This window comes from Emydura macquarii, unplaced genomic scaffold, assembly GCF_026122565.2.
Source record: "Emydura macquarii macquarii isolate MOO-44397 ecotype Brisbane River unplaced genomic scaffold, CSIRO-AGI_Emac_v2 contig_2249, whole genome shotgun sequence".
Taxonomy (NCBI): Eukaryota; Metazoa; Chordata; order Testudines; family Chelidae; genus Emydura; species Emydura macquarii.
The window spans coordinates 194,093-215,456 of record NW_027132386.1 but is presented as its reverse complement, the minus strand read 5'-3'; the positions used below and the strand labels follow the sequence as shown (position 1 = coordinate 215,456).

General features: G+C 68.4%; 2 protein-coding genes across 3 annotated transcripts; both read left to right on the top strand.

Moving 5' to 3' along the window:
* Positions 1-78: 78 nt before the first annotated feature.
* Positions 79-9,003, top strand: EHMT2 (euchromatic histone lysine methyltransferase 2). 2 transcript variants are annotated; one of them, XM_067560253.1, is made up of 27 exons: positions 79-172; positions 261-512; positions 802-1,061; positions 1,177-1,249; positions 1,416-1,513; positions 1,594-1,770; positions 2,034-2,138; positions 2,250-2,361; positions 2,877-2,978; positions 3,067-3,212; positions 3,346-3,489; positions 3,571-3,794; positions 4,051-4,236; positions 4,514-4,596; positions 4,697-4,803; positions 4,903-5,025; positions 5,140-5,241; positions 5,384-5,488; positions 5,805-5,959; positions 6,132-6,299; positions 6,392-6,536; positions 6,995-7,072; positions 7,565-7,680; positions 7,770-7,856; positions 7,949-8,027; positions 8,198-8,373; positions 8,464-9,003. In XM_067560253.1, exons 1-27 carry the CDS (start codon positions 97-99, stop codon positions 8,642-8,644), a joined length of 3,660 nt encoding a protein of 1,219 aa, XP_067416354.1. In that variant the 5' UTR covers positions 79-96; the 3' UTR covers positions 8,645-9,003. The 2 variants fall into 2 exon arrangements, with proteins under 2 accessions (XP_067416354.1, XP_067416356.1); XM_067560255.1 differs by lacking the exon at positions 4,903-5,025.
* Positions 9,004-9,915: 912 nt separating this feature from the next.
* Positions 9,916-21,347, top strand: SLC44A4 (solute carrier family 44 member 4). The gene is made up of 21 exons (XM_067560251.1): positions 9,916-10,015; positions 11,196-11,244; positions 11,504-11,577; positions 11,808-11,886; positions 12,028-12,127; positions 12,370-12,501; positions 12,709-12,769; positions 13,166-13,283; positions 13,364-13,447; positions 14,372-14,484; positions 14,723-14,845; positions 15,469-15,568; positions 16,020-16,112; positions 16,244-16,346; positions 16,939-17,198; positions 17,537-17,631; positions 18,808-18,911; positions 19,324-19,397; positions 19,700-19,865; positions 20,142-20,226; positions 20,329-21,347. Exons 1-21 carry the CDS (start codon positions 9,967-9,969, stop codon positions 20,433-20,435), a joined length of 2,169 nt encoding a protein of 722 aa, XP_067416352.1. The 5' UTR covers positions 9,916-9,966; the 3' UTR covers positions 20,436-21,347.
* The last annotated feature ends 17 nt before the right edge of the window (positions 21,348-21,364 follow it).

Below are 21,364 nucleotides of genomic sequence, written 5' to 3'. Positions count from 1 at the left end.
GAGGGGGCGGGGCCTCGCCCGCCCGGGCCGCGGCCCCTTTAAATCCCCGCCGTGACGTCACTGCCGGGCGCTGCCGCCGGCTGCGCGGACCGAGCCATGGAGGCGGCGGGCGCGGGCGAGCTGGGGGGAGGGGCGCTGCCGGCCGGGCCGGAGCCGGAGCCGGGCGAGGCAGGTGAGTGTGGGGGAGGGGCCGCGCCCCGGACCCCCCCCCCGCCCCCTCCCCCCGCTGACCCCCCCCCACCGATCTCTGCTCCCCCCAGGTCAGCTTCCCATGGGGCAGGCGGCCCCCCGCGACCCCCCGGCCGGAGCCGGGCCCCCCCCGCGGGCGCTGGGGCCGGAGGAGGCCTGGCAGGCGGCCCGGGAGGGGGAGGGCGGCGGGGAGGAGGCGGCGGCGAGGACCCAGGCGTCCGGGGGCGGCACGGAGCCGGCCGGAGCCTCGCCCGAGGGAGACGGGACCGGGATCGGGGCCGGGACCGGGAGCGCGCCCGGCTCGGGGGGCAGGGGCCTGGCAGGTGAGCGGCGGGGGGGGCGGGGGATGAGGGGCACCGGGCGGGGGGGTCTGTGGGTCGGAGGTGGGGGGCTGCGGGCGGGGGGCGGGCTGCGGGTGGGGAGTGAGGATCACCGGGCGGGGGGCTGTGGGTCGGGGGTGGGGGGCACCGGGCTGGGGGACGGGGGTGGGGGGCACCGGGTGGGGGGCTGTGGGTCGGGGGTGGGGGGCACCAGGCTGTGGGTCGGGGGTGGGGGGCCCCGGGTGGGGGGCTGTGGGTCGGGGGTGAGGATCACCCCACTGTCTCTCCCCAGGCCACGCCAGCAAGACGCTGCCCTCCTCGCCCAGCCCGGCGGGGGCCGGGGCCGGGCCGAGCCGGGCCAAGATGTCGCTGACGGGCACCGGCAAGTCGCCCCCGTCCGTGCAGAGCCTGGCCATGCGGCTGCTCAGCCTGCCCGGCGCCCGCCTGCCCCCCGAGGGGGCCCCCGCCCCGGAGCCCCCGCCCGCCCCGCCGGACGCCAAGCCCAAGGTCCACCGGGCCCGCAAGACCATGGCCAAGCCCAGCAACGGCCAGGTGGGTGCCGCGGGGGAGGGGTGCCGTCCCGGACGCCTGGGTCCCCTCCCCGCCGCAGGGAGGGGCTGCTTCAGGGCCGCGCCTGACCCTTCTTCGCCCCCAACCTTGTCCCCAGGTCCCCGAAAAGCGAGTCTCCGAGATGCTGCATTTCCGAGTCTCTGACGACCTGCGCAGCGTGGAGGAGCCAGGTGTCCGGGGGCTATGGGTCGGGAGTGAGGGGCTGGGGGGGCTGTGGGTCGGGAGTGAGGGGCACCGGCGGAGCTGGGGGGCTCAGGGCTGCGGGTCGGGAGTGAGGGGCACCGGCGGAGCTGGGGGGCGGGTCCTGTGCCCCCCGTTCATCCCCTCTCTCCCCAGAGCCGGCCAAGCGCCGGAAGCTGGACTACGCGGCGGATTCGATTCACAAGCGGCTGCCCCCCGCCCTGCACAGATCCAGCCCCAGGGCCAGCACCGAGGTACGGCCCCTCCCGGACGCCTGGGTCCCTCCCGGGGTGCAGTGGGGCCCTTGGGGCTCTAACCTCCTTGTCCTCCCCAGATCACGGTGACGGAGGAGATGACGGCGCCGCCCAGTGAGTCCTGCCCCTTGGGGGACCCCTCGGGGGCCCGGGGCCCCGGGGGGGCCCTGGAGGAATGGGAGACTGAGGTGGGGGAGGATTTCAGCCTCTTCTACGACAGCTACTCCGTGGACGACCAGGGCGACTCGGACAGCAAGGTGGGCCCCTGGCCCCTCTGGGGCAGGGTAGGGAGGCTGATTACCTGGGGACCCCTCACCCGGTGCTGAAATGCGGCTGGTTCTGGGGTGGGGCACGGGCTGGTTACCCAGGGACCCCTCGCCCGGGGTTGAGTTGCGGCTGACTCTGGGGTGGGATGCCAGAGGGGTTGGGCCAGCACGGGAATGGGAATTGCTGCGCAGACGGGAACTGGGCCCGAACGCCTGGGTTCGCTTCCAGCCAGTTGAGCTCTTCCCTTCTCCAGTCGGAGGTGGACGGGGCCGGGGAACAAATGAGTGAGGAGGAGGAGGAGGAAGAGGAAGAGGAGGAGGACGAAGAGGACGAAGAATCCGGGACAATGTCGGACAGGGTGAGTTGATGGGGGGGGGGGGAGGACCGTGGGGGGGCAGGAGAACTCACCCGCTCCGCTTCACCATGGCTGGTTCGTTCACTCCCTTTTTGCCCCCCCCGCCCCTCCCAGAGCGCGTCCAGCACCAAGCGCAAGGCCAAGAAGCGCTGGAAGAACGACAGCCCCTGGGTGAAGCCGGCCCGCAAGCGCAAGAGGAAGGAGGCTCAGGCCAAGGATGGGCGAGGTGAGGGGGCAGGCGGTGGAGCCAGGGAGGGGGCGGGTCTGGGCTCCCTGGTGGTACCAGAATTGGGCAGTATTTGCTGCCCTGACTGGGATCTTGCTGCCCGGGGGGCGGGGGGTAGCCGGGGGGGGGGGGGTAATCGGAGGGCTGGGATGGGGGGCGGGGGGAGGCAGCCAAGGCTCATCGGGCCCCTCTTCTTTCTCCCTCCCCGATTCGCTTCCTTTTCTTCCGCTCGTTTCCCACCCCCGTCCTGTGGCCGCCTCCTCACTGCTTCGCCCCCTGCTTCCGTCCGTCCATCCATCCGTCTGTCCCTGCTCCCGGCCGTGTCCGTCCGTCCGTCCCTGCGCCGCTTCCTTCCTTCGCTGCCGCCTGGATTTTTCCTGCCTGGCGCCTCTTTCTGTTCCTTTGGCTTTTTTCTTCCTTCTCGTCCCTTCCTGTGTCCCCCCCGCCCCCGGCCTGCTTCTCCCCCCCCCCCCTCCCATGTCCCCCCCCCGCCCCGTTTCGTCCCCTCTCGCCAGGCGTGAACGGGGTGGCCGGGCCCGGCCCGAGCGAGTACACGGAGGTTCCCCTGGGGTGCCTGGAGCTGCCGGGCGAGGGGGCCCTGTCCCCCAACAATGCAGGTGAGACCCCAGCCCCCCCCACTCTGCTCCCCTCCCCTGGGGGTGCCCCCCACGTGTCTGATCTGCCCCCCCCCCTCCTCCGGCCCAGGCGTGTCCAACGAGACCAGCTCGCTGGAGACGGAGCGATTCGAGGAGCTGCCCCTCTGCTCCTGCCGCATGGAGGCCCCCAAGATCGAGCGGCTCAGCCAGGCCGGCCTCAGCCACTGCATGGCCACCGAGAGCGCCGACGGCGAGGTGAGGGGCGGGGGAGCTGGGGAGGTGGGGGTGCTGCTGAGAGTGCAGATGGGGAGGAGAGGGGGCAATGGGGGCGAGGAGGGGGCGGGAGGGGACCCAGGCGTCCGGGCTGACCCCGCCTCTGCCCCCCCAGCTGAGCGGCTGCGCCAGCGGCGTGGTGAAGCGGGAGACCATGCGCCCCTCCAGCCGGGTGCCGCTCATGGTGCTGTGCGAGGCCCATCGTGCCCGGATGGTGAAGCACCAGTGCTGCCCCGGCTGCGGGCACTTCTGCACCGCCGTGAGTACGGGCACGGGGGGTGGGGGAGGGGGCGCCGGGGGGGGCACTGGGGCGGCCGTGACGGGCGCCGTCTCCCCGCAGGGCACCTTCCTGGAGTGCCACCCCGACTTCCGGGTCACCCACCGCTTCCACAAGGGCTGCGTGTCCCAGCTCAACGGGATGATCTTCTGCCCGCACTGCGGGGAGGACGCGGCCGAGGCCCAGGAGATCACCATCGCCCGGGCCGAGGCCCCCGCGCCGGCCCCCCGCCCCGCCGGCCCCCTGCCCCCCGACACCTCCGGCCGGGCCGACACCACCCAGCCCAGGTGACTGGCCTGCCGCGCCTGGCCCTGCCTCTGGGGGGCGATGGCGGGGGGGACGGGGGCAGTTCGGGGGATGTTGCGTCAGGGTGGAGTTGGGGGCCGGGGAGGCTACTGGCAGGGGCTGCAGGTCGGGAGTGGGGGGCACCGTGGGGCTGGGGGGTACTGACGAGGGCTGCGTGTCAGGAGTGAGGGGTCGGGGCAGGGGGGCATCTCGGTCTCTGAACTCCCCCCCCTCGCTGACCCTTCTTCCCCCCCCCAGCGCCCGGATGCGGGGGAAGGGCGAGGGGCGCCTGGCCCCCCCCGACCCCCTGGCTGACGGGATCGACAGCTCCGGGGGCCCCATCCTGACGCTGCCGTCGGGCGCCGCCATCTCGCCACTGGGGCTGGGGCCGGGGCCAGGCCGCGAGCAGCTCGAAAAGGCCCTGATCGTCCAGGAGGCCGAGAGGTGGGACCCTTTGATCCCCCCTCCCCATGAACCCCCCTCCATCGCCCCCCACAGCTCCCAATTCTCCCCTTGCCCCACCTGCCGAGATCCCACCGCAGCCACCAAGCCATCGTCCCACCCCTTGGAATGCAGGGCCCTATGGGTGCCCCGCCAACCCCGCCCCCATGGCATCCACCAGTCCCCCTCACTCTGCCCCACGGGATCCCCCACCTGCGACCCCCAGACCTCCCCCTCCACCCTCTGGCCCTGACTCTCTCTCTCCCCGGCTCGGCGCCAGGCGGAAGAAGCTGCGGTTCCACCCGCGCCAGCTGTACCTCTCCGTCAAGCAGGGCGAGCTGCAGAAGGTGGTGCTCATGCTGTGTGAGTGGGGCGCCCGTGGGGGGGGCAGGGAGGAGGGGTGGGTCTGGGACCACCCCCGCCTCTGATCCTAGCTCCCCCCCGTTCTCTGCCCCCACCCCAGTGGACAACCTGGACCCCAACTTCCAAAGCGACCAGCAGAGCAAGCGCACCCCGCTGCACGCCGCCGCCCAGAAGGGGCACCTCGAAATCTGCCACGTGCTGCTGCAGGTGGGCGAGGGGGGGCAGGGAAGTGGAGGGGGGGGGGGGAGTCTGGCCCGGGGGGGAGGGGGTGTCAGGATCTGGCTGTAAACACCCCCCACCCGCCAGGCTGGTGCCAACATCAACGCAGTGGACAAGACGCGCCGGACGCCGCTCATGGAGGCCGTGGTGAGCAACCAGGTGGAGACGGCGCGGTACATCGTGCGGCGGGGCGGCTGCGTCTACAGCAAGGTCAGCCGGGGGGCGGGGCGTCTGGGGGGTGACGGGGGCTGAGGTGGGGGGCGGCGGAGGGCGGGAGATCGGTGTGGTGGCAGGCGTGACCCTCACTACATCGTCCCCCCCCAGGAGGAAGACGGCTCCACGTGTCTCCATCACGCGGCCAAGTGCGGGAACCTGGCCATGGTGTCCCTGCTCCTGGCCACGGGGCAGGTGGACGTCAACGCCCAGGTGAGTTGGGGACCCAGGCGTCCGGCTCCCACCAGGGGTTTGGCAGTGTGGAGGGCTTTGTGGGGGGGGGGGGAGCCCTGCGGCTGGGGGGGGCCCTCCCCAGCCGCAGGGCTGATTCCCCCCCCTCACCACTCCCCGGCAGGACAACGGCGGCTGGACCCCCATCATCTGGGCAGCGGAGCACAAGCACATCGAGGTGATTCGCCTGCTGCTGACCCGTGGGGCCGACGTCACCCTGACCGACAACGTGAGTGGTGGCTTCTCACCCCCCCCCCCAGCACTGGCTCAGGCCCCCCCCCCCTCGGCTGCCTGTTTCTCGCCTCCCGCCAGGTCGGTGCCTCTCGCTGTCTCTGCCGCTGGCCGTTTCCAGGCTCCCTCCACGTCTCTGGTAGTTTCCAGGCTCCCCTCCCAGGCCGCACGTCGGTGTCTTGCCTCGACCCTGGCCACTGGCGGCTCTAACACCCCTCAGCGCATTTGTCGGTTTCTAGCGCCCCTCTCCTCTGCTCCGAGCTGGAGTTTGCCGGTTTCCAGGGCCCCCCCCTGGTAACTCCCTCCCCCCGCAGGAGGAGAACATCTGCCTGCACTGGGCCTCCTTCACGGGCAGCGCCGAGATCGCCGAGGTGCTGCTCAACGCCCAGTGCGACCTGCAGGCCGTCAACTTCCACGGCGACACGCCGCTGCACATCGCCGCCCGCGAGAGCTACCACGACTGCGTCATGTGAGTCGGGGGCGGGGCGCGCGGGTGCCAGGAGTGAGAATGGGGGGCGCCAGGGCCCCTGGGTTCTTTCCCCGCTGGGGGGGCGCCAAGACCCCTGGGTTCTCTCCCCACCGGGGGGGAGGAGTGAGAACGGGGGGCGCCAGGACTCCTGGGTTCCGATCTGCCCCCCCAGGCTGTTCCTGTCGCGAGGGGCCGACCCCGAGGTGCGGAACAAAGAGGGCGACTGCCCCGTGGACCTGACGCTGGAGAACTCCGAGGTCTGGTTCGCCCTGCAGCTCAACCGCAAGATCCGGCAGGGCGTCCTGAACCGCGCCGTGCGCACCGAGCGCATCATCAGCAGGTGGGGCCGGGCCCGGGGCGGGGGGAGAGGGTGTGGCCCCAGCTGGCGGTTCCCGTCTCACCACGTCCTCCTCCCCCCCCCCCCCCCCGCAGGGACGTGGCCCGTGGCTACGAGAACGTGCCCATTCCCTGCGTCAACGCGGTGGACGACGAGCCCTGCCCCGACGACTACAAGTACATCTCGGAGAACTGCGAGACGTCCACCATGAACATCGACCGCAACATCACGCACCTGCAGGTGCCGGCCCGGGGGAGCCTAGAAACAGACACGGGCAGAACTGGGGGGACCTAGAAACCGACACCTGCAGAAATGTTTTTTCAAGGGGGAATAGAAACAGACGTGCAGAAATTTTGGGGGCAGGGTGGAGCCTAAAAACGGACAGTGTCGGTTTGGGAAAGGGGGGAGCCTCGAAACTGGCTGGCAGAGGCTTGGTGGGAAAAGCGGGGAGCTGAGAAACGAGGGAACGTGCGGACTGGGTGGGGCGGGGAGTCTGGAAACTGACAAACTTGGGGGGGGGGGCGGGGAGAGAGCTGAGACCTGGTAGGGGTCATCTGGGTGTCCTTGCCTCCCTGGGAGCGGGGCTGTGCAGAAGATTTTGCGGGGCTGGGGCCTTGTAGACCCCCTGGTCCTCTCCCTGGATGGGGGGGGGGCTGCGGCTGGCCCTGCTAATCTGTGTGCCCCCCCCCCCCCCCCAGCACTGCACCTGCCAGGACGACTGTTCGTCCAGCAACTGCCTGTGCGGCCAACTCAGCATCCGCTGCTGGTATGACAAGGTGAGTCACCCCTGCACCCCCAAACTGCCCGGGGGGGGGGGAGGGGGCAGGGCTGGAAACGGCCATGTGGCTTGGGGAAGGGGGGAAATGTGGCTCCTAGAAACTGATAAATACAGACACTGAGGGGAGCCTGGAAACTGCCAAACACAGCTGTGGGGGCACGGGCTATGGGGGAGCCTGGAAACCGCCAAGGGCAGACACGGCGAGGCAGCCAGCCCTGGGATTGGTAGGAGGGGGCAGCCCAGAAACCCACTGATGTGAACACCCAGGGCAGGGGGAACCTTGAAACAGACAGACCCCCCCGCCTGGGGAAGGGGAACCTGGACACCAACAAATGTAGATTGTCCCACATAGGAAGCAGGGCCCCCCAGGAATATTCATACCCCAGGGCCTTCCCACCCCCCAATCCATCCTGCGGGGGGCAGAATTTGGGTGCCTGTCAGAGATTTTGACAGGCGCACGCCCCGGGCGTCTCTCTCCCATCCCCCCCAGGATGGGCGCTTGCTGCAGGAGTTCAACAAGATCGAGCCGCCGCTCATCTTCGAGTGCAACCAGGCCTGCACCTGCTGGCGGAGCTGCAAGAACCGGGTGGTGCAGAGCGGCATCAAGTGAGTCCCCAGCTGCCCCTCGTGCTCCCTGCGCTCCCTGTGGCAGGGAGTCCCACGGGTTAACCGGCCGCCTGCTTCTCCCTCCGCAGGGTGCGGCTGCAGCTGTACCGCACGGCCAAGATGGGCTGGGGCGTCCGAGCCCTGCAGACCATCCCCCAAGGGACCTTCATCTGCGAGTGAGTGGGGGGGCTATGGGCGGTGCTGGTGTGAGGGGGGGCACAGCTGGGGTTCACCTGGATGCAGCTGCCATGTCCCCCTCCTCCCGCAGGTACGTGGGGGAGCTGATCTCGGACGCTGAGGCCGACGTGCGGGAGGACGACTCGTATCTCTTCGACCTGGATAACAAGGTGGGGGGGCCGGACGCCTGGGTTCTCTGCCCCGCCCTGGCAGGGGAGCAGGGGCTAGTGGGTAGAGCGGGGGGGGGGGCTGGGAGCCAGGTCCCTGGCTGTGGGGGGACTAGTGGTTAGAGCAGAGGCTCCCTGGGCGGCAGGACTCCTGGGTTCTCTGCCCCCCGCAGGATGGCGAGGTGTACTGCATCGATGCCCGTTACTACGGCAACGTCAGCCGCTTCATCAACCACCTGTGCGAGCCCAACATCATCCCGGTGCGGGTGTTCATGGTGCACCAGGACCTGCGCTTCCCGCGCATCGCCTTCTTCAGCAGCCGCGACATCCGCGCCGGCGAGGAGCTGGGGTGAGGGCCGGGGCCGTGGGGAGGGACGGGGGGGCCGGGCCTGGGGCCTGCAGCCTGCACTGACCCCCCCTCTCGTCCGTCCCCCCCCAGCTTCGACTACGGCGACCGCTTCTGGGACATCAAGAGCAAATACTTCACCTGCCAGTGCGGGGCGGAGAAGTGCAAGCACTCGGCCGAGGCCATCGCCCTGGAGCAGAGCCGGCTCGCCCGTCTCGAGGCGCACCCCGAGCTGCTGCCTGACGGGGGGGGCCTGCCCCTGCTGGGCCCCTGAGCCCCCTCCCTGCCCCCGCCGGGCCCCTGAAGCCCCTAGCCCCCTCCTGGGCCTCTGAACCCTTGGGGCTCCCGGCCGGGCCCCTGAGCCCCCCCGGCCTGCCCTGGGCCCCTGATCGGGGGCCCTCTGCCCCTTAGCCCCTGGCAGCCCCTTCTCTGCCCCGGCTGGGCCCTGAGCCCCGCCCTCCAGGAGAAGCCTGTCCACCCAGCTCCCATGGTGGCTAATATCGTCCCCCCCCAAGCCCCCGGCCCACTGGGGCAGGTGGGCTGGGGGCAGCAACGTATCCCAGTGTTGAGCGAGGCAGCGGGTTGGGAATTGGGGATCCCCCCCCATCTGAGCCCCGCGTGCGGCGCTGCCCCCCCCCTTTTTTTTTTTAACTCTTCCTGGAAAATGGAAATCAGTAAACGTCCGTGCCACAGCTGGTGGGTCGGTTGGTCTGTCTGTGCGCCGCGGGTGTGTGTGTGTGGAGGGGGGGGGTGTGTGTGTGTGGAGGGGGGGGGTGCTAGCGGCTGTACGTGGAGGTTATGGGGGGCAGAGGTCGGGTGTGAGCGTGTGCACTTTGTGTAGGTGGCTCCAGTGTGCGATTGTGCAGCTGTGGGTTGCTGTGTGAGCAGTGGGGCTGGGCTGGGGTTGTGTGTTTGTTGTGGCTGGGACCTGTCTCCTACCCCAGCGGCTGTTGTGATGCGTGGGATTGTGTGTTGCCAGGGGTTGTGTCTGGGGTGGGTTCATGACTGGCCCTGTGTGGTATGTCTGCAGGGGTGTGAGTTGGGGGTGGGGGCGGGGCCTTGGTGTGGCCCTGGGTGTGGTTGTGAGCTAGAGTGTGTTGCACGGGGGGTGAGGGTTGGGTGTGGGTGGCAAGGGCTGCGTGTGTTGGGTTGTGTTGAGGGGAGTGAGGTCAAGTGTGCTACAGGGTGTTGTACCCCCCTGGGAAGTTGTGATTGGTGAGACGGGGTTGTGCGATTGTCGGGGGCTGTGAGGGTGGGGGGAGGGTGTGTGAGTGAGGTGGTGTGGTGGTTTTGTGAGAGTGGTGGGGGATGGGGCTCTGGGGGGAGGAGGAGGCAGGGCCAGGTGCGGCTGGAAGGGGCGGGGCCATCGAGGGGGCGGGGCCAGGTGCGGCCAGGAGGGGCGGGGCCATCGAGGGGGCGGGTGAGGTCGGGAAGCAGCGGGGGGGGCCCGGGGGCCAGGTGAAGGGGGCGGGGCTCGGGTCCAGGTGAAGGGGCGGGGCCGGGCGTGGCGGCAGGTGTCTGTGACGTCAGAGCAGGAATCGTTTCAAACCGCAGCCTCCGGCCGGACCGACAGGTGCCCCCCACCCGCCCCCCGCCATGGGGCGCAAGAAAGACGCGGGGGAGCGGCCGGACCCGGCCCCCTACGGTGAGGGGCGCGGGGGGAGGGGTAGATGCTGCTGGGTCTCTCCTGGCATCGGGTGCGGGGGGGCCAGGCTGGGATCGCCCCCACCCTTGGCCCAGCCCGGTTCGGGCTGGTCCCGGTTGCAGGGGAAATGGGCAGCCGGACGCGCCCCACCCCCCCGCCGCTCTGTCCCGGGCCGGGCCGGGCCGGGCCGGGCCGGACTCGGGCGCTGGTTTAGCTGGACTCGGGCGCGGCTCCGGGTCAGGGCGAGGAACTGGGGGAGGCCCCGATCCCTGCGGCGCAGGGGAACGTGCTGAGGGTTGGCTCTGAGTCCTGGCGTGCCTCAGTTTCCCCCGCGTCACCCGAGTAGCTGGGAGATGTCCGCCCTTCCCCCCCCCCCCGCCCGTCCGCTCACACCGGCCAAGGTCCATGGCTCGGGGGGGGGCCGGTTGGGGGCTGGGCTGCTTTGTTTGTGGTGACCAAGGAACAAGGAAATGAAAATCCGCGGGTGGGGGGGGTCATCTGCGGGGGGGGGGGTTACTGGGGGCGAACCTGCTTCTCGCCGCCCCCCATAACCTCCCTTCCTCCTATTCACCCCCCCGCCACTCACTTCAAGCCTGCCCCCCCTCCGGCTCATGCCCCCAGCTGGGCTTCTGCCCCATGCAGCCCCCCAGGGGGTGAGAAGGGGTCGAGATTTCCCCCCCCCCCCCAGCCCAGCCTCAGCCTTTCCCCGCCTGGCTCGGCTCAGTCATGAATGAAACGAGTTACCCGGGTCTCAGCCCAGGGCTGGGCTGGCAGGGGCTGCGGGTCGGGGGTGAGGGGCACCGGCAGGGCTGGGGGGGGCAGGGCGGGGCTGGACTTTGTGGTTTCGAGTAGGGCAATAAGGAAGCGGGAGGGGGGCGTTTACACCAGGAACCAGCTCCGGTTCCACAGGCGGGGGTGGGGAGGTTTCCCCCCTTTGGGGGTCGCTGTCCCCCCCCCCCCCCGGCTGCCAGCGCCCTTAACTGCTCAGACCAGATCCCCCCGGCCCCCCCCCCCCCCCGCGTCACACCCGGCCGGGGAGGGGCCGGCAGAGTTTCCCGCAAAGGGAGGCAGGACGCCTGGGTCCAATGCCCCCCCCCCCCCCCTCCGAGCCGGGGAGAGAACCCAGGCGTCCGGGCTCCCAGCCCCTGCTCTGACCCCCCCCCCCCCCTTCTCTCCGCAGGGGAGCAGTGCAAACATGACCCCTCCTTCCGGGGCCCGATTCAGAACAGGTACGTGACCCCGGGGGAGGGGGGGGGCAGGACCCCCGAGCCCCCCCCCCCCCCCAGCAGCCGGGTCGGGGCTGATCGGCCCTGGGACCTCGCTCGTGCCCCCCCCCCCGGCTCCTTCTCTGGACGCCTTCCACTTTTCGTCCTTGTCTCGGTGCCTGGCCCGGCCTGGTGCCCTCCTGCCCCGCCCCCTCCCCCTCCTGCGCCCCGCCCCCTCCCTGCCCCTCCCCCCGGCACCCCCTTGTCTCACCGTCTCCCCCAGGAGCTGCACCGACGTGCTCTGCTGCGCCCTCTTCCTGGTCTTCCTGGCCGGCTACATGGTGGTTGGGATCCTGGGTGAGTGACCCGCCGTGGGGGGCTCTCAGTTGGTGCTGGGGGGCCATCGGGGGTGCTGTGGGGCCAGGAGCTGGGGTGGCAGGGCGGTGCCGTGGGGCAGGGCAGGGGAATGAGGGGGTTGGGGGCGCTGTGGGGCAGGGCAGGGGGATGAGCGGGGCTGGGGGGCACAGGGCTGGGGGGCCGGGGGGCCTGTATCACCCCTCGGCTGCTCACTTTGCCCCTCCCCCCAGCCTGGCTGTACGGGGACCCCCGGCAGGTGATTTACCCCCGGAACTCCACCGGCGCCTACTGCGGCATCGGGGCCAACAGGTGAGTGGGGGGGACCTGCAGCCCCTGCCGGACCCCCTGGGCCGGGCACCCCCGGGGCTGCGTACGGGGGGGGGGAGCCTGGCTTCCACTCCCCCCATGTCGTTGCCTCCCTCCATTTACACCCCCCCCGTCACCCCCCAGGGACAAGCCCTTCGTGCTGTATTTCGACCTGCTCCAGTGCGTTACCTCCATCAACATCCTGGCAGCCGCCATGAACGGGCTGCAGTGTCCCACCACGCAGGTACAGCCCGGACGCCTGGGTTCTGCCTCTGCCTCGGGGGGGGGGCAGTGGTTAGAGCGGGGGGGGTGGGGAGGGATGGAGGCCAGGACTCCTGGGTTCTCTCCATGGCTCTGGGAGGGGTGTGGGGCCCAGTGGTTAGAGCAGGGGGGGGAGGGGATGGAGGCCAGGACTCCTGGGTTCTGTCACCCTTGGCTCACACCCCGTGTTGGCCCCTCACTGTGCCGGGTTCTCTCACACCCCAGATCTGCGTCTCCGCCTGCCCCGAGGGATTCTGGGTGCTGCCACCCACAGCGTATCTGTCTGGGGTGAAGCCAGCGGCCGTGTTCAACCAGACCTGGTGTGTCCCCAGCCTCAACCTGTCCGATACCATCCTGGTACGTGCCAGCCCCCAGCCCCCCAGCCCTGCCACTGCCCCCACTCCCGACCCACAGCCCCTGCCGGCCTGGCCTGGCACCCCCTCCCCAGCCCTGCCACTGCCCCCACTCCTGACCCACAGCCCCTGCCGGCCTGGCCCTGGGCTGCCTCCGGCGGCCTAGCTGGCCCTGGTGCGTGGCTGTGAGGATTTTCTGTCTCTTCCTCAGACGGTGTCGCAGATTCAGAGCCGGGAGCTCTGCCCGTGGTACACCATCGCCTCCAAGCCAAGTACGCCGGACGCCTGGGTTCTCTCCTCGGCTCTGGGAGGGGGGCAGGGGCTAGTGGTTAGAGACACACGGGCTGCAGCGTTGCGCCCTAGTGCCCGCAGTGGGATTGGGGCCTGGCTTAGCCCCAGCCCTGCCCCGACGCCGGTGGAAAGTGAAACCCAAAAGCCATTTTGCGCCTGGCCCGTCGCGTCCCTCGCGCTTTGCCCCGGTTCCCACGTGGCTGGAGTTCCCAGCCAGGGCAGCTCCCGGCCGCTTCCCTCCTCGCTCTCACAGCGGAGATGTTCCCGTCGCTCAGGGGTCCGGGTGCGGGGGGGTGTCTAGGGCTGGGGTCTGCCCCCCCGTGCCCCGACGCCTGTGGTGACTCTGGCTGTCCCCCCCCGCCCCGCTCTCTCTCCAGCCTTCAACCGCTGCTTGCCCGATTTCAGCACGACCTCCGCGGAGAAGGCCATGGAGAACTTCACCTTCCCGGGCACGTCGTCCAACGCCACCAAGGAGCTGATCCTGTCCGGCGCCACGTGAGTGCGGGGCCCCTCACTCCCAACCCGCAGCCCCCAATGGCCCCACCCTGCCCCCCTGACTCCGCCTCTCCCCACAGGCAGATCGTGAAGTCTCTGAACGCCAAGGACATCGGGACGAAGATCTTTGAGGATTTTGCCAGCAGCTGGTATTGGATCCTCATGTGAGTGCCCCCCGGAGGGGGAGGGGGACCCCGTGACCCAGGGGGGAGGGGGACCCAGGTCCCCAGGACGGGGTGGAGCAGTGGCGCCCGGGGGCGCTCCCCGGTGCTGGCGGAGGGGCGGCTGTAGGGCCCCAGTGGGGGTGGTGTGACGTTCTCCCCCCCCCCCCCCCCCCCGCAATCTGGCCTGTTGTGTCGCTGTCACCCCCATTCCTCACTCCTGGGCCCCGACTTGCCCCGCTTTGCTGGGTGACCCGCCCACTCCTGGGTCGCCCACGCCCAGCCTCCTGCGAGGAACCAGTCCCTCCTCAGGCAGGGAAGGAGCGTTTCCGGCCAGCCCCGCGGGGGACAGACCCCAGCAAACAGCCCCAGACACAGCCCTGGGAGCTGCCCCCTTGCCGGGTCGGTGCTGCGCCCCGCGCGCTTGTTCACACTCCTCCGTCCGTTCATCGAAGAAGTGGCTCCACGCCAGCTCTGAGCGAGGCTGGGGCAGAGATTCGAGGGGGAGCCGAGAAGGGACGGAGGTCTCGGCTTGTAGCAGGTTTCCCCGCCCCCCCCCGGGCTCAGGCGCTCGGCCACGTCCAGGATTTCTTCCACCGGAGCCGAGGCGCCCAGGGGTGCTTAGCCCAGGCCCTTGTCCCCGTGCGCCTGCCTCGGCGGGGCCTGGCACGGCAGCTCCGTGTTCGGCTCTTCAGGCCGGGACGCAGCCGGGCTCCATCTCCGCACGGACGTGCGACCTCGCGGGAAACGCGCCGCCGTCACGGTCACGGTCATGGTCAGGCTGCCGTGCGCGGCGTTACACGGCCGTGCGAACGTGAATGACCCGTGGGATCACGTGGCGGGGGTGCAGGTGGGGTGCAGCGTGTCCCAGGGGGACGGCGGGACCCAGGCGTCCGGGCGCGGGCTCTCACTCTCCCCTCCCCCCAGCGGGTTGCTGATCGCCATGCTGCTCAGCCTGCTCTTCCTGCTGCTGCTGCGGCTGCTGGCCGGCGTGCTGGTCTGGGTGCTGATCCTCGGGGTGCTCGCCATCGGCGCCTACGGTGCGGGGCTGGGACGGGGGGAGGGGAGGGGCTTTCTGGGGGGGGGATCCTGGGGAGGAGTTAAGAGGGGGCGGGGCTCAGGGTGGGGGCGGGGTCGTGGGAGGCGGTGCCCAGTTTCTGTACTGGGGGGCAGGTGCCGGGGGGAGGTTTTTTGGGGGGGTGGGAGGTCCAGGGGTCGAATAGAGGACATGGGGCTATCAGGGGGGGCCATGACCCCCCGTAACTCCCATCCCCCCAGGGATCTACCACTGCTGGAATGAGTACAGCACCCTGCGCGCAGCCGGCGCCACCATCCAGGACGTCGGCTTCACCACAAACCTCAGCGTCTACAGCAACGTGCAGGAGACGTGGCTGGCGGCCTGTGAGTCGGGGACCCCCTGGGGTGGTTGGGGGGCCCCCTGTGATTCCTGTGGGGTCACGGGGACGGGGGGGGCCCAGTGGGAACAGGGACCAGCTCCCCCAAATGCGGCTGCAGCTGTGCTGACCCTAAAACGTGGGATGCACCCTTACCCATGGGGTGCTTCCTCGCTGCCCCCCAAATTCAGCCTCCCTCTTGCTTTAGGGGGCGTCACTGAATTCCCAAGCCCCAGGGACATCCTCAGTTCTGGGGGTGTCTTTTCAGCACCCTAAAATTCAGGGCCCCTCCGCACCTGCCTGAACATGGGGCCCTTTTATCCCTGGGAGTGTCCCTGGCACCCCCCCCAAATCCGGGAGCCATCTGAACTGGGGGGGGGCCTTTCTGGACCCCCGAAATGGCCAGGGTTGTTTGGAAATGGGGAAACTGAATCCACACCCCAGTTCTGGCCCCTCGCCTCCATGGGGGGAATTTGAGGGTGCACCACGTTTTGAGGGAGGTTAGTTGTTCCACCGGCGGGAATTTGGGGGTCTTGATTGACTCCTTAAGAAGTGGGGTGCCCCAAATCCCTTTCCCCTTCAAGTGGGGTCCCCGTCTCTCTCCCAGCCCTGCCTGTGCCCCCCCTGCAGTGATAATCCTGGCTGTGGTGGAAGGTGTTCTGCTCCTCCTCCTCATCTTCCTCCGCAAACGCATCCTCATCGCCATCGCCCTCATCAAGGAGGCCAGCCGGTGAGTGTCCCCCATGAGCGGGGAGCCAGGGGGGTCCGATCTGCCCAGGAACACCCCAGCAGCCCTGGCTCCCCACCCTTAATGAGGGGCGGGACAGAGTGAAATCGGTGACGTTAACCTGTGGAACTGCCCGAGACAGGATTTGGATGGGGCGGGAGAGAGAGAGAGAGAGTTAAAAGCAGGAGGGCCCCATTGGTCTGATCTGGGGGCGGGACAGAAATGGGGCTGGCTTGGCCAGGGGTCTGATCTGGGGGAGGGGAGAATGCCAGGCGAGCAGAGCAGACAGGATGCCAGGTTAGATGGGCCCTTTGGTCTGATAGCAGGTGGTGCGGTGAGCCCGCGTGATAACGGTCTCTGTGGGGAGTGGTGTCCCTGGGGGGGTTGGAGGGGAGCCCCCGGGGGGCCCCCAAAACAGGAACTAACTGAGGGGCCCCTTTGTCTCCTGTTCCAGGGCCATCGGCTACATGATGTCCACGCTCTTCTACCCCCTCGTGACTTTCCTGCTGCTGATCATCTGTGTGGCCTACTGGGCCATGACGGCCCTGTATCCTCTGCCCGCCCCCCGGCGCCCCCTGCGCCCCATTCCCTGCCCCCCTGAGCTGGCCAGTTCCCGACCTGGGGCTGGATGGGAGGGGAACAGCGCCTGTTGTGTGCCCTTGACTGCTCCCCCCCCAGCTACCTGGCCACGTCCGGGACCCCACTGTATCGCGTCACCAGCACCAATTCCAGCCTCTCCGGCTGCTCCGCCATCTCAGGCAACGAAAGCTGCAACCCCATGGTGAGAACCCAGGCGTCCTGGCGCCCAGCCCCGCCCCCGCCCCCACCACTCAACCCCACTCCCCTCCCAGAGCTGGGGGGAGAACCCAGGAGCCCTGACTTCTAGGCCCCTCGTCCAGCTGAAATCGCGGGGGTGGGGCGTGTTCTGACACGGCGTCTGCCCTTCGCGTGGGCCCCGGACTCCTGGGTTCTCTCTCGATCCGTGATTTGCTTCCTTCCTCCCCCGTCCACCGTCTTCGCTCCCTTGGGTTCCTGCTGTGTTGCTCGCTCGTTTGTCTGCTCGGTTCTCTCCGTCCGTCTGTCCTTCCTGGCCGGGTTTGCTCCGCGTTCTCTGGGGTGTTTGCTCCATCTCTGGGTCCCTCCTTTGTCTGTTTTCTCCTTCTCTCAGCCGTTCCCACACCCCTCGGTTCCCACGCCATGCACCCCGTTTCCCTGCCGCCCGGTTCCCGCGCTCCACGCCCGGTTCCCGCGCCCCAGGCCCAGTTCCCACACCCGGTTCCCTCGGCTGTTCCTGCACCCCTCAGTCGTTCCCGTGCCCCTTGGTTCCCACGCCCGGTTCCCGCGCCGGCCTGATGCCCTCTCTCCGCCCGCAGACGTTCAACGCCTCGCAGTACGAGCCGTGCCGGGCCGTGGGCTGCACCTTCTACGCTTACAACAGCGAGGGGCTGTTCCAGCGCAACCTCTTCAACCTGCAGCTCTACAACGTGCTGGGCCTGCTGTGGGTGGCCAACTTTGCGCTGGCGCTGGGCCAGTGCGTCCTGGCTGGCGCCTTCGCCGCCTTCTACTGGGCGCGGGAGAAGCCCCGCGATGTCCCCGCCTGCGCCCTGGCCGGCTCCTTCATGCGCGCGCTGCGGTGAGCCGGACGCCTGGGTCCCCTCCCCCTCCCCTGGCTTAACCAGCTGGTGTCTGATTTCAGGGGCCCCATCCTGGGCTCCTGGGTCTGGATCCTCCAAGGGGAGGAGACATGCAAATTATCATGCATATTCATGTTCTATGCAAATGAGACATTTAAGAAGCTGCTTGCATCTTCTGGACGGGAGAGGTGTAGTGTGGGGGCTGGGAGCCAGGACTCCTGGGTTCTCTCTCTGGCTGGCGGGGGGGCTGGAGTCAGGACTCCTGGGTTCTCTCCCTGCCTCTGTCTGCCGCACTAACTGGGGTCCCCCCATGGGCCGGGTCCCCTCCACCCTGCAGGTACCACACGGGGTCGCTGGCGTTCGGGGCGCTCATCCTGACCATCGTGCAGCTGATCCGCATCATCCTGGAATACCTGGACCACAAACTCAAAGGTGAGGGTGGGGGTCCCCCCATCAACCCCCCAAATTCCCAGCTTCCCTCCCTAACTTTCTGCCCTTCACCATCCACCCCGGATCTCCCACCAGCCCCCAAATTCCATCTCCCCCCCCCCCCACTGCCTTTTGGGGTCTGCCAAAAGGGGTCAGTCCTGCCCCCCCAATTTCAGCCCCATCCAGAGCCCTAGGGCTCCACCCATCTTCCAGCACCCCGACATTTGTCCCTGCTGCACTGAACCTGCACCCCAAATGTCTGCCTTCTCCCCAAAGCGGGACACCGCACCAAACTTCACCGCCAAACACTGAGACTTTGGCCCCCGCATTTTGGAATGGTTTGTCCCAGGATTGCCCCCCCCCCACCCCCGAAATGGAACCATGCCCTCAAAGTTAGACCTTCACCCCCAGAATTGAGCAACCACCCCAACGGGCCCCCCAAACCATGAGCTGTCCTGTAGGAGCCCCAAATTCTGGGTCCCCAGGAGCCGTCACCCCGGTTCAGCTGCACCCCGACTCCTCCACTCCTTTCCTCCCCAAAATCAGCTGTTGCCCCATCTCTGACACCTTCACCCCCACTTTGCTCCTCATTAGCTCACAGCTGGGCCAGTCCAAGAGGGGGCCGCCCCCCACTTCCCCTGGGCCCCTGAGGTGTTTTAGGGTTCAGAGACCCCGCTATTGCATAGAGAGATGCCAGTTTTCCTTGTATCCAATATCTCACTGTACCCCCCAGGCTGAGCTAACAGGGGGCTTGGGGGACCCCAAGACATTCTGGGGTTCAGAAACGGGGGGGCCAGATACCTCATTGTTCCCCAGGCCTCAGATACTTGGGTCTTCAGAGCTGTCCTTTGTGCACCCCATTGTTACGTTGCTCCCCAAGATATTCAGGGGCTCAGGGCTCCACCCCGAGGGCGTCTTGTGCGCGCAGCCGCCCCCAAACCCTGCAGGGTCCTGGGGGGTGCCCCCATCTCCCGATATATTGCAGGATTCAGATATACCCTGAAAGCCCCTGACCCACACACCCAAAACCTATTGGGGTTCAGGAGTCCCCCGTTGGTCTAGTACCCCAAAACCCCCTCCTTCCCCCACGGGGGGTGTGGGAGGGGGACTGGCTATTCCACCACGGGGGGCTAGGGGAGTTTGGGGTGTCTGATCGGCTCTCCCCTCCCCCTCCCACAGATGTCCAGAACCCCTTCACCCGCTGCCTGCTCTGCTGCCTGAAATGCTGCTTCTGGTGCCTGGAGAAGTTCATCAAGTTCCTCAACAGGAACGCCTACATCATGGTGGGGGGGCACGGGGGGGCCATGTGTGGGGGGCGGGCCCTGCACTGGGGTTGTTTGTGGGGGGGCTCATCACAAAGACAGGGGTGGTGTCTGGGGCGCGCACACCTTGATGCTTAGGGTGGGGGGTCCTGGGGCAGGGGAGAGTCGGGGGGGTCCCATGCTACAGGGTGAACGGAGATCGTTGCAAGGGAACTTGGGGGGACCCCAGGGTGGTTGGGGGGTGTCCCGTGAAGGGTGGGGGCTCTTGGGGAGCCAGGGTGCCTGAGAGAGGGGCGGGTGGGTGGGGGGAGTTTGGGGGAGCCCTGATGGGGGGCAGGAGTGGGGGAGGGGTGCCGGGAGTGGGTTTGGGGAAGCAGCGGTGGAATGTGTCTGTCCCCCCCGTTACCGGGGTGTCCGTCCGTCCGTCCCCCAGATCGCCATCTACGGGAAGAATTTCTGCACTTCCGCCAAGAACGCCTTCAAACTGCTCATGCGCAACATTGTCAGGTACCCGGACGCCGGGGTTCTCTCCCTAGCGCCGGGGGGGGGGGGCCACAAGTGGGTTGGGGGGGCCAGGTGCGGGTGTTCTCCTCTGGTGGCGGGGGGGGGGGAGGCTAGTGGGTTAGGGCAGGTGGGTCTGGGGGCCAGGACGCCTGGGTTCTCTGCCGGCACCAGGTGGGTGGGGGGATCTACCGGGTTGGATCGGGAAGGCCAGGACGCCTGGGTTCTCTGCCGGCATCGGGCGGGTGGGGGTGCAGTGGGTCAGATGGGGGGCCGGGCCCAGGACTGCGGGTCTCTCTCCCCCGCAGGGTGGTGGTGCTGGATAAAGTCACCGACCTGCTGCTGCTCTTCGGGAAGCTGCTGGTGGTGGGGGGCGTCGGGGTGCTCGGCTTCTTCTTCTTCTCGGGCCGGATCCCCATCACCGACCCCCGCTTCCGCTCGCCCACCCTCAACTACTACTGGCTGCCCATCCTGGTGCGTGGCCCCGCCCGCGGCAACGGGGGGGGTGTGTGTGATGGGGCTGCCATAGGGAGGAAGGGGTTCGGGGTCTGGGCTCTAGGGTGGGGACTGGGGCTGTGGGGGGGTCCGGGATAGGGGGGTTGGAGGATCCTGCCTTGGGTGGGGCTCTGAGGTTTTGGGGTGAAGCTGGGCTCTGGGGTGGCGCCATTTGCGGACTCTCCCTTGGGGGGTGGGGTTCGGGCCATGGGGGGCCTGCCCCCAGCTGATCCCCTTTCTCTCTGCCCCCCACAGACAGTCGTGGTGGGCGCCTACCTCATCGCCCAGGGATTCTTCAGCGTGTACAGCATGTGCGTGGACACCCTCTTCCTCTGCTTCCGTGAGTGCCCCCCACCCCCACCCCACTCCCTGCCCCCCCGGCTGCCCCCCAGCTGGGGGCCCGGGCAGGCCGACCGACCGACCGCACGCTGTCTCTCCGCAGTGGAGGACCTGGAGCGGAACGACGGCTCGGCCGAGAAGCCGTACTACATGCCAACCTCCCTCATGCGGCTCCTCAACAAGAAGAACAAGGGGGAGAAAAAGAAATAGCCCCGGCCCCCCAGGTGTGGGGCACGGCCCCTCCCCCGCAAGCCATTTGTGGCCGGCCGGCTGGTCCCCCTCTTCGCCCCTCGGCCCCTTGTGTAGCTGCTCCCGTCTCTGCCCAGGCGTCGGCCAACTGGCTGCTGGTAGCGCCACTTCCTGTCGTCCATAGTACTGCGAGGGCCTACGCCACCGCCAGCGTGCCTCACCTTGACATCACTTCCTGTCGGCCATAGTGCAGCGTGGGCCTACGCCACCGCCAGCCTGCCTTACCTCAACATCACTTCCTGTCGGCCATAGTGCAACGTGGGCCTACGCCACCGCCAGTGTGCCTCACCTCGACATCACTTCCTGTCGGCCATAGTGCCACGTGGACATGTGCTACTGCCAGCCTGCCTTAACATCACTTCCTGTCGGCCATAGTCCTGCGTAGGCCTGCGCCACCGCCAGCCTGCCTCGCCTCAACATCACGTCCTGTCGGCCATATTCCCGCGTGGGCCTACGCCACAGCCAGCCTGCTGCTCCTTGGCACCACTTCCTGGTGGCCATTTTACTTTGCCAACTGCCCCCCAGCATCCACTAGTCCCGGTCCCGTTTCCTTTCTAGGGCTGTGTCATTTCCTGTCAGCCAGCAGCAGCCCACCCTTCAGCCGGCCATGGGCCACCCTGCTTTCAGGGCCAGGCTCACTTCCTGTCTAGAACTGTGTCACTTCCTAGCTGTGGCCAAGCCGTGCCACTTCCTGTTGGAATTAGCATAATCGATAGCCATCTCCCAGTCCTGGATTGTGCATCCACTTTATAGCAAGATAATCTCCTGCCCTCCCCCCCCCTCGGCTCAGCCAATGACGTGCTGCACATACAAAGATGACGGGCATTTGTAGAGAAAGCAAAAATTTTTTATTAAAGCTGATTGATTAATGAATGGCGTGTGCTCATTAA